General features: G+C 34.0%; 1 protein-coding gene across 1 annotated transcript in view; it reads left to right on the forward strand.

The window, feature by feature from the left end:
* Positions 1-12204, forward strand: part of ZNF407 (zinc finger protein 407) — a 180448-nt gene that overhangs the window by 30554 nt on the left and 137690 nt on the right. The window contains exon 3 of the mRNA XM_070630288.1: positions 4784-4898. Within this exon, the coding sequence (XP_070486389.1) occupies positions 4784-4898 (115 nt within the window). The remainder of the gene's footprint in view (positions 1-4783; positions 4899-12204) is intronic.

Consider the following 12204-nt stretch of genomic DNA (forward strand, 5'->3'; position numbering starts at 1 on the left):
CTGTGTCACATGTAGTGTTCCATTTTATTGTTTAATTTTGGGTAGAAATTTTTTTTAAACTTTTTTTTTGGTGGAAAATGCATAAGCTACTGTTCTAAATTTATGTAAAAATTCAGTGCACTGTTTCTATAAACCTGCCATACATTCTTTATTTTAAATAGACAGCTTTTCTAAATCATTGTACTCTGCTTAGACAAGTTCTGTCTCCATGGTGGAATTTATGAGTGGATTTGAATAATAAATTCACATTTCAATGAACATATTTTCATTAAAACTGTAAGGTTTATTTTACTGTACTTTTAAATAATGGCTTATTATTAAAGCTATACTTTAAATTCATGCAGTTTTTGAAACTTAGTGCATGGTTACAAGGAGGAAGACAAAAGAGTGTGAAACATTATTAATAGTTAGGATGATTAAAGATAGATAAAAGTTTTTCATTGAAGAAAGTAACAGAGCATAAGTAACTTGCATAAGGTTAATCTAGGTAAATATAAACATTGTACTCTTGGTGCCAACTCGTCTCATGCAATAGAGCCATTTTTGGGGAATAAGTCCAAATACATACTTGTTGGCATTATTAATATCTCTGTCAGTACTGTGTTGCAGGTCACTTCCTGAAATAATATGGTTTTAGAAATCAGACTTGTTCACATGCGCAGAAAATATGTACTTTCTTAATATGCCCTCTTAAGGCAGATAAAACTGAATAAAACTAAGAGGAAGATGCTAATGGAGCTCTTTTTAGAATTCTTTATGCAACTGTCTGGTCAAGACATGTTGCTTATAATTGATGTGTCCATTACTTGAATTCTCTTGTAATTATAGTCAATAAGTCTTGTAAATGTGTTAAAGCTCACTAAAAGCATACAAATTCAAGAACAGAGTAAGGCTAATAATTTAAAATAATCAATGTAGGCATTTCAGCACTTAATTTCCCTTGTGTGTTGATAGCTGATCATTCTTAATCCATTAAGATTTATTTAGTCGTTTACAATGCAAAATAGGTTTGCACTGGTCACTTGTGCCATTTGAAAATGTCCACCAGGTTAAGTGCAGAATGTAGTCCATTAGTCTTCCTTGACTATATGTATTAATTGCATTTAAAATCAAGTTAATGTGGATGTGAAAGTGAGGTAACTATCAATATGTGACAAAGTAACCCTACTTATATAAGTTACATCATTGATTGTAACATTTAGTAAAAGTTAGCATACTTTTTAACATCTTATGTTAGGCTTATCAGCAAGTACATTTTTATTGTGTTCTGAAGCACCACAGAGTACTATTTCTGAGTACACAATGCGGTCTACCATTTCAATTTTGCAAGTCATTTTTTGGGGGAAGTTGCTTTCCAGGTTTTAATCCAATCCAGGTTTTTTTCTTGGGGCATCTTAGAATGAATTGCTTTTCAGATACTTTGCTTATGTCCCTGAAATAGTAATGCAGGGACTGTTATTAATGGTTAACTGGAAAAGGGCTTATTCTTCCAATCCCTGTTTTCATATTTTGTGATTTACTATATGTTTTATGTAACCTTTTCTTCCTGTCTTTAACACTATGATAAAAGCAGCATTCTAAGAAATAAATGAGCTTTGGTTATCAGTAATTGTAGGAAAAAAGCATCCTGGAGTTTGCCTGTGCGTTTGCTGGCATGCCACCCTCAGCATGACCGGGAAGAGCAGTGTCTCCTTTCTCATTACGTTAGTAGTACAAAAAAAGCTGTTCATTTTCTCTCCTGCATTATTCCGTTAGAGTTTTAATTTTATGTAACATGGCAGATGTCTTTAAGCTGGAGACTGTCTGAAGCCTTTCATCTCATGTTCCGGGTGCACTCATCACTTGTGCTGTTTGAAAATGTTCGCATGTGGGGAGCTAGGGAGTCCTGTGACTTCACTAAAAAATTCTCAAGTTGGGGCTGGTATGTTTGCTACTTAATCCGTGACAGTTTACAAGCCGAGTCAGTTGGGGAAGAGATGGTCAGGAGAGTTAGTCTGTGGCCTCGAAGCACAGTGAGAACAGGGTCTCTCCTTTGTTCGCTGCTTCATCTCTGCACCCTACACATAGTTGGCTCTCAGTGTTTGTTGAATGAATGAATAAATGAGTCAGCAGATGAATGAATGAAGTGATCAATATTTAGGGAGGATTGTAGAATCGAGGCTCTAATTGAGAAGCGTTAGATGCTGGGTTATATACGCCTTACTTGGTTCTTTAAGACCTAAAGTTTTATTATCTTTTTAATGTTAATGTCACATCCATTTTGCATAGCAATGAGCAATAACTCATGTTGAGGAATGCCTGTGTAGGTCTGAGTGAAGACTTAGTTTTTAACATCTTTGGAATTCTTTTGGTAAAATTGTAAGGTGCCAGAAAGCTAGAGAGCCTCTTTCGTTTTTCCCTTTCAAAAAAACCTCACAGGCCAAATTAAAAGAAAAAAATCTACTAAGGATAATGCTGTGCTAAGGAGTGGAACTATTTAAAATAATATTCACAGTTTATAATAATCACAATATACCTGAGAGAAAGAGAAATTTAGAAATATATGGTTTTACAAATTTTGCCTTATAAACACTGTACCTGGATTAATTTTGGGATGTGCATAGCAAGCTTAAAAATGGAAACATTATCAGTTAGAAAAAGACAAAACTTTTTCTTCTTGTATTGAAAAGCATTATCTCTAGTTCACTTGTATTTGAATTTTTATGACACAGAAAGGAGATGTTAAAACACAGTCTACTCTGAATATAAGATAGGAAAAATAGTCAGGGCCTCCGTGATTTCTGCATGAGAGCAGCCAACCAAAGAGCTGATTTGTGTGTTGTCACCACACCATCATGATCACTGAGACCTGAAGGCACCAAGGAGCCACGCACAGTCAGCTGAAAACACAGGTCTGTCTGGCCGCTCATGGCACATGTGCCAACACCAGGAGAAGCTCATCACAGTGTCAGTGCAGTGTGAGCAAGAGAAAAACTGGAATCCCACATGCACAAGATCTTTTAATTCCTTTTACCAAAATTGTGATGCAGATGTTGAGAGAGCTTTATCTTCTCTTTTTGGGGTCCTGATGTTATCGTTAGTTAGTAATTTCCTAATTACCTTGTTATCTGTAATGCATTTTAATTTAAAGTACAGGGAAATTGGTTCTTCTCACTCTTTTATAAGTCCTTTCATAGAATTCTGTGTTGAGATGAAATGTTTCAAAGTAGTGATAGGCTTAGTTTTATCAGAATCATTTAAATAAACTGTAGTTTCTAATGTGATTGATAGAATGTGATTGCTGTAAGCTGCAGTCTCAACCTGCTTTTGACATTTAAACATATAAAGCTGACTAGATATAACCATTCAGGTGCTAAATATATTTTACATCTACTTCTAACAGTAGAAATGGAAGTATTAAGAGATCTGGCTTCATTGTCATTGAACTGTGAAATATTCAACCTTGTCTGCCCGTGCTTAGTACTGTTGACTTTTTTATTTCCGTTAGAAGATTAAAATTAAATGCTTCACTATTTTTGTCAGCTTTTGGAAATTAAATTGAAATTTAAGACTAAAATTTTTTACTGAGTGCTTCAATTTCAACAAAGTATTCTTGGAGGATTTTTTTTTCAAGGGCACTGCACAAAGCTTCATTGATCAAATATAATTTATTACAATTTTTAAAATTTGAGCTCTTTTTGTATATTTATTAAAGTCTACATATTTCATATTCTTTCTAACTGTATTAGAAGAGATATTTCACCAAATAGGTACTAAACATGATACGAAAATCCAGAAACATATTGTACTGATTTTAAACTGATTTTTATGATTTTGATTTATCTTTTGAAGATTTAGTGGTTAGAAAATTGGAAAATGGTATATACATGTTAGACTTTAAAAGAGTGTTGCTTCCCATTGCTGTGGGTACTGATTGTCCGTTAGTAACTATGTTCTAGTTATAGTCTGTCTGTTATTGACGCCAAATTTGTCGACTCTGAAATAATTTTATTTTCTCATTTTTGAGTATAGGTTAACCTTATTTCTTTATGAAATAAAAAAAAGTTGTTGCTTTGCTTTTTTACTTATTTTTGTTACTGTCCTTTTTATGATGAAATATTTGTTCTTGAAATCAATAATAACCAAAATGTCAGTACATTTGGTTTGCAGAATCATCACAGATTTTTGACTATAAAATGATCATAAAAGCAAATAATTTATCCACTATATACTTTTACTTTGTTATTAAAATAGTAACATAGTGAATCATTTGGGATAAATGTCAGAAAAAAAATCTGAAATACCATTATTAATGTGAATAAATTCAAAGCTGCAGAAATATGAGGAAGCAAGGAGGTGGCCACTGAGAAATTTATTTGATAATAAATATACCTTGAAAAATATCATCTACTCTGTATGCATTCATGTTTTAAAAATATTTTAAAATATTCCATTTTAAATGTCAAGTGACTTTAAAAGATATTTTTGTGAATTATAAGAAAAATATTTAAAGTTACTTTAGCTCATCTCATCTACTTAGTGCTGCTCAACTGTATCACTTTTGGTTTTAAATCTCAGAAATGTTATTGACAGTTAGGAACACTCACTGAAACATTAACGTCCTCTTGGTGGAGTAAGTATGGAATGCAGGTCCATTCAGGTTACCAAGGAATGCAAGGATTCCCTTCTGGGGACAGAAATTTGTAATTAGATTAAAAGTATGATTTAAGATCTAGGCCTCTTTTTAAACTATCAGTAATGTATTATTCAAATTCAAATCATATTTTATGTTAAATTTACTTAGGATCAAAACCATTCAAGTGCAAGATATGCCATTTTGCAACAGCTCAGCTTGGCGATGCCAGAAACCATGTCAAAAGGCACCTTGGGATGAGGGAATACAAGTGTCATGTCTGTGGGTGAGTAAATTGAAACCATCTCTACCGTGGTGAACCAGGAAGCATGTGCAGGATATCCATTGTTTCAGAATTCAAAACTGATATGAGTAAGAGTGGCTAAAATTATGCATGCGTATCCTCCTTTCCATTGTTATGGTAAATTCCTTAAATACAGTTATGACATTCTTCTCCCACTTCTAATCCTGTACTGAAGATGAGCAATTTTATGGGCTACAAGGTCAATTTGAACCTGTAATCTGTAAATTGACTAAATTATAGGATGTTCATTCACATTGCCAGAGAGAACTGTAAATTCCATTTAAAGACATAAAAAAATACATAATATAGCTTTGGGAGTGTATATGCATGTTTTTTTTTCTTTTGCTATACAGCTTTAATTTTAATCACATTAATGGCTCTTTGGATCCATTGGCATATTCTGTAAGGAAAAAAGCAAAAAAAAAGATTTAATTTCAGACAGTGGCTTACTGATTTTTGTAAGGATGAAGCTTAAAGAAACAGTGTGTGCATAATGTGTGTTTTTGTGTCACTTTATTTCAAAACTTGTTTTCCTTTTTTGGTTAATGGCTCTTTCCTCTAAAGAATTATTCACAATGTTTAATTGTCACTCAAATGTGTTGCATTTAATAGGAAGCACTGAGATGCCTTAATGCAAAACTAATTAATTTAGCAGAAATGTTTAAAAGGTTTTAAAATGCCATGACATCTGTGGTATATCATAGGACATTCAGAGCTGGATTTTAATACCCTACTTTTGATTAAAAATATATTTTAATATTATAATGCTGGAGAAATTAACTAATAAGTGCATATCATGTAAAAACACTTTATGTGAAACCTGAGAAACTTGCAATTCTTATGGCTAATTCACAAAATACTACAGGTTCAATGAAATTACGCAATGTGTATATGTTATGTTAGGTTTATTTTTTTAGCCCAAGATTCTTCTGCTTGGCACTACTGTGTAAATATCTTTTAAGTCCAAAAAAACTTCTGTTTTTTGTTGGACAGTACATTTCATCCCAGGATACAGTTGTAGTTTTTGACCCTTAAGATAGTTTTACAGATAACTTTGTGAGCACTTTTATTAACCATGGTCTGTGATGTATTCATTGGCAGAATTGATGGGTCAGTGACTTGCAACTAAAGTAAATGAAGACAAACCTTTGTCCTGGAGCCCCTGAAGATCAGTGGGAGAATGAGTTCTGTTGTTCCTGATTTTAGCTGCAAGGGTCGAGTGCCAAATGGTTCATTTTAATTTCTCTGGGTCTTGGAATTTTAAAAGATATCTCATTTATTGTTTTTATCATATGAGCTATGGGAAGGAGGAAAGCCCTGATTCCAGTGAAAATTTGCTATTACATGGCAATAAGCAGTTTCTTCCTCATTTCTGCAAAATAAGTAAACAATTTTTGCATATTCTATTTGAAATCTAATTCCATTCATTTTTTTCTTAGGATTACTAAGACCCTGGAAAGAGAAGAAACTTTTTCAGAGAACAGTTCTGACATATGTAGCATCAAAAACAATACATGATTGATGGGCTTTGAGTGTGTAATTTGAACAGTGCACACTTTGCTTAGCTCATTGCTTACCACATACAACTGAATTGTTGCATTGGAGGTTTATACATTTGATTCCCAAGATAGAGAATTATAAATACATATGGATACATTGAGTTTTATGCTGCTATCATAGAGGTCTTACATGTATGTGTGTGTAGGAAAAGCAATCTAGAGTCCAAAATTGTATGTCTTAGAACTTATGGCAGTCATTGAATTTTATTTGACTATGAGATAATAGTTCTGTTAATTTTTTAAAGTGAAATTTGATTTAAAAGTTACATAACAGTAATTTTTACAAGATAGATATTTTCACAGTGAAGCTAAAAGTTCTGAAGAATTGCAGTAAACTGAAGAATGCCTATTGCTCTATGTAGTTGAAACAATAATGAGTTACATACCCTTTAGTGTTAAAGAAAAAGTATCATAGATTGTTCTGTATTTCAGTGTTTCAAAGGGGTGGGGCAGTCTGTAGGTAAATTAAAGTGAAAAACAAAGAAAAAAAGGAAGAATTTGGCTATCCGATTAGTAGCAGTAGAGAACATTGGTACATTAACATCACTGACAATGTCAATTCATTATCATTGATGGCTAAATAATCTTGGAAATGCTCAGTGGACCTATTAGTTCCTGAACATAAGCAGCTCATGCTGCATTTCTTCATTAGCTTTAATTGCAATAAATTTTACCTTTTAAAAAATCATGCTTTAAGAGGTGAAGTGATCTTTCAGGAACATTAACTCTATAATTTTGTCACAAACAGAAGGTCCTGCACGATGTTTTCCTTTCTGCAATAGTTAGTTTCCCAGTCTCTGTCTTTTAGAATTTTAATAATGACCTCTTCATTATTTGAGTCATAAGACATAAAACTGTTTTTCAAATAGTTGTGATTGAGTGATAATATATAAAAATAGTGAGGCAGGCACATTTTAAAAATGAAATTATTACTGACAATGTTGTACCATTTTTTCTTAGTTAGCTCTTGGTTTTCTTGAAAAAAACTAATATTTTATGGTGAAATTGATGAAAACAGCAGACAGTGCATTCTGTTGAATTGAGCTCAATTTTAATGTTTCTGATTATTTGTGATTGTTTGACTTTTCATATCTGCATATAAGACGATTGTAAATGCCATCAAGTATGTGTCTTATATTTTTACTAAGGCTTAGGTTAGGGGCTGTGCACTAGCTACTCCCTTACCATAAACTGCCTTTTACACTTTTGTTTAAGAGTTTAGACCTGTGGTGATTTTCTTTAAATCTTTAAGCTCAATTTTAAGGTATCTTTTTTCCCCCCTCATTGGCAAATCTTACCACAGTGTATCGTGGATTTCAGTTGACAAAGAAGCTGAATGTACTGGATGTCTAATTCTTATTAGGTAGCTAGGATTCAGAATTCAGGATTTAAGTTTTGTTTACCCATGATTTACATGCTCATGTCATAGTAAAAATTTCAAAAATGTAGTGCTTTGCACTTCCCATTTAAGAACATGTTATAGATAACTTCATTAAAAGCCTTTTATTTTACTTTCACTTTTAGGAGGAGCAATTTTTGAATAGTACAGTTTCTTACATCTGAGTGTGATGTCAAGAGGAATTTTATAGAATATATGAGTGGGTGGATTTATATTTAGCACTTGATGGATGGTTAACATGAAAATGTGCTGTGGGTATGACATAGGGTTTAGTGGGGGAGAAAATAAGAAATAAAGCAAGCATCCCTATACAGAAGTTAATAATTTTGTTGGGAACATATATTTAAAAATAGGCTAAACGTATTTTTACTAAATCAGTGAGCTCTACTTTTGTTTTTTTCAGTAGTTAAAAACTTGACAATCTCAGTGGCTTGAGAAAGTCATTATAGATACCATGTTTTGTTAAATTCATTTAATTTTATTTTAATACTCTCTCTGTGTATATATATATACACCCCTCCCCACACAATAGTGTGTATAGTACTCTCTAATAAATAGTATTTATGCAGTGCTCTGGTTTAGTGTACACCTTACTTAACATTCATTTCATTTGTTGATCTCTGTGGTTTCATAGGATTGTTTATCTCATGTTTCTTATCCCCATTGTACAGATGGTGAACTTGAGAGTAAAAGGGGGGTTTAGAGATGGACTTAAATTATGCACTGGTAATGGTAGTCTACTCTTCCCTGCCTTTTAACTGTCTCTTTTCTTTATTTCTCTGCTTTTGCAATATCCATTGTTTGGGTTACTGACTGTCCTTTGTACTTATTTGTTTCTCTTTAGGTTCTTTCCACTAGCATGTGATAACTGTAACTTATCTCCTTCCAGCCCTCAGCCACTTTTGTTTTCTGCTTTTCTTCAGATTTACATTCTTTGAAAAAAAATTTCTTGCGCAGTGTTTTGCATTAATATTCTGGTATTCGGTCTTTTTTTTTTTTTTTTTTTTCTATTTCTTCCTCCATTTCACTTTTCTCATATTAAAGTGTTAAAAATAATTTTATTATTTTTCCCCATTGTTCTTTATGTGTTGATAATTTATTGCACTTAAGTGGTTACAAATTGAACTTGTTAGTATAATAGAGAGAGGTAAGTGCCTAAAAAAGTGAGGATTTTACTGTCTTTCCATTAGGATAAGAAGCGTAAAATTGATCAATTTGGGTTATTGTTTTTGTTTTTCATTACTAGTTACTAAAAAATAAAAGAATAGAAAACTAGTAAGTAGCCTCTGATTTCAGTAAACCTAGGAAATGATACCTAACTTTTGTGTGCCATTGTTCACAAAGACTCCAGTATGCGTGATTTAGGGATTATGTTATTTTCTGATTGATTTTCCTATATGTCGTCTTGAATCTTGTGCATAGAGTTAAGTAGTTGAGTGGAACTTACCTAATGAAGAGAGAATAAAGGCATTTTCTCAATCTGTCACCTCTGGGTTCATGGAAAGATTCTAGACATTTTCTATTGTGTATTAATGTTCTTATGAACTGTTTATTCTTAGTTGGTTTAAGAAACCTTAAATAGAAAGTTACTAATGCAGTAAAACTCTTTTTTTTGGTGTGTGTGGCATTACCTAGTTTTTGTGCATTAGAAGGGATCTCTATGTAGATGATTATAATGTCACTTTCTGACCTTTGCAGCTTGAATAATTGTAAATCATTGCTTCATAACGTGTCAGAGAATGTCTGTACTAGGCAATTAAATGGCAGAATATAATAGACCAAATTATTGCCTGTCATGTTTTCAACAACACAGTTAGTATTTGAGTTACACTTAATCATTACGTGCATTAGCAACTTCATTGGAATCCAGCTTCAGGCTGAGCATGAAATACATTGCATTATTTAAACCTCTAATGGTACAAGTCATTTATTTGTGTTGAAGTGTACAACATGCAGAGTTTCATAAAGCAAGGAACACTTGAGAGCTTAATTTATCCAAATCAAAGTCTAAATGCAGATAAACACAAGTGGCAAAAATTAGTAATTTTTATAGGCTGGAAATATTTAAAAATACATGGTTGTGGGTAATTGTAGGCAGCAGGAATAAATTAAAATCACTATTTTTAGTCTGTTCTGAGAACTAAAGCTTTGTATACCTAAATCATTGAAAGCACCATGGAATTGCATTTTTAGCTGAGCAATTAATTACACCCATCATATCTACAGAAGTATCTAAATAAGATAAGTATTTGGTTCAGCTGGTTGTTTTGGTTAAAGAGATATAGATAGAAAAAGTTTGCTTTATATTGTGGCGGGAATTATGCTTGTACAATATAAAGTGCAGCGTCTCTCAGTTTTGTAAAAAACATCTAAATTAACATTAAAATACTCTTATTATTAGGGTGTATTACATATTTTATCCATATAATATTTTAATGCTTTTTGTTTAATGATATATTTTTGTCTTTAGTTTGAAATTTTAAAAATGCCACGTTAATGATTACTGTCTCGCTTCGTGTCAGTGAGGAATACAAAATTAACAAAGTCCTTGAAATACCGGTTAAATATTGTATTTAAACAATGTGAATGGACATTGTTTTATATACAAATCATTTTGTAGTTTGAAAATCTAAGAGATCTCTTAGTTATAATACTAAAATTAAAAAAACTTGTTCTTGGACATGATTCTAGAGTATTTTCCAGTGAAGTATTGTATAAATCCAGGAGAGAGTTGGAGTAAGGGTAGGACAATGGAGAAAAAGCAGAGGAAGCTGTTCCTGGGCTCTCCTCACAGTGAAAGGACAGCACCTTTGTCACCACCATCCCCTCTGCTGCTTTTTTGTGGTGGTGTTTTCTTGAATTTTTTCCATGGAAGAGTAGGGTCAGGGATTTGTCCCAAGGCAGTAAGTATGATCAACCTATAACAAAATAGAAATAAAATACACATTGTCATTTCTGGGTGTTGTAGTTGAAGACGTTGACCTCTGTCTCTGAGGGCTTTTCCAGTGATGACGTCATATCTCAGTGACTGATCCTTTACTTTTATTTTACAATGGCTCCGTGTTGACTTAAAAAACCTATGTGGAGTCTCAGGATTCTTTAGTGGAAGAATCCTGATCCCTGCAGTGGAATGCAGGCGAGTAGCCTCTCTTCTGTTCTCCTTTGCCTGTCCTGTGATTTTTTTAATTGTTAACTTGTTTTCTTCCCCCTCTTCCTGTTCATGTGTTTCTGAAAGTCCTTTGTTTTCTGGAGGATTTCGCTCTTTCCTTTGCTCAAGACTGAATGAGAGGAGGTGTTGGAAGTGAAAATAGGAGAGAAGCATAACCACTGATTTGTGTATTCGTTCATTCATTTCCCTCTGGGCAGATTCTTTGGAGTTTCCTCTTCATGCAGGCCCAGTGACCAGGTGGTGCAAAGGCCCTGTGGTCATGTGCTCCAAGTAGGAGAGACAGACATGAGTAGAGACGCACTACAGGATGAGAGCAAGGACAGTGGTCCACAGCGGGGGGTACTTGGCTCTGCTTAGGAGCAGCAGGAAGGTATTCTTTAAGAGGTTATGTTTGAATTGGATCTTAAAGGATAAGGAGGTATTCACAAGGCAAAGTTGGACATTTTTAATAGAGGAAATAAAAGAGTGAAAGAGCAAAAGTAGTGGAGTATGGAATAGCATGGCATATTAAGAACACTGCAAGAAATTCCTGGAGTATAAGTGGCTAGATGGGGTGAAGTGGGGGATTTTTAAAATATTAAATAACATTTATGGGGCATCAATATGTGCCAGTGCTGTTAGTCTTTAGAGTTAAAAAGAGCAAAACAATAACTGCCCCAGATGGATGGAGAAAGCTCAGGTAGAGAAATGCCCAGGTCTTAGCATCCAGTTTGGAGACAGTTTGTCGGAGAGGTAGCGTTTGATACGGAGGTGAGTGGGGATTAGGCAGATGACCAGGGGCGGCCCATTGCGGGCAGGGTTCAGGGATGGTCAGCCAGCAGCATGGTATGTTCAGGAGCTGCAAGGAGTTCAGTGCTGCCAGTGCTGAGATTTTGAAGCGGGGGGACAGTTCCCAGGACGGCTGTGTGGGGCAAGCAGGGCCGGATCACACAGCTGTGCCAAGCTGAGGGGTTGGATGCTGCCCTTTTCCTCTGCTTTTCCTCAATTCTTTTTTTACTTGTCTGATTTCCTTCCAGTTTTCTGGACTGTGAATAGGCAGGGAAGGGAGGAAACAGAGAGCCTGGTGGGAAGGGAATTGCTGCTTCAGAATCAAGGAGCATGGGAATTGACCACAGGAATTATTTTTAACAGAATTTCACTGTTTGTAATTTTAATTAGGAA

The sequence above is a fragment of the Equus przewalskii genome, chromosome 7 (genome assembly GCF_037783145.1).
Source record: "Equus przewalskii isolate Varuska chromosome 7, EquPr2, whole genome shotgun sequence".
In the NCBI taxonomy this organism is placed as follows: Eukaryota; Metazoa; Chordata; class Mammalia; order Perissodactyla; family Equidae; genus Equus; species Equus przewalskii.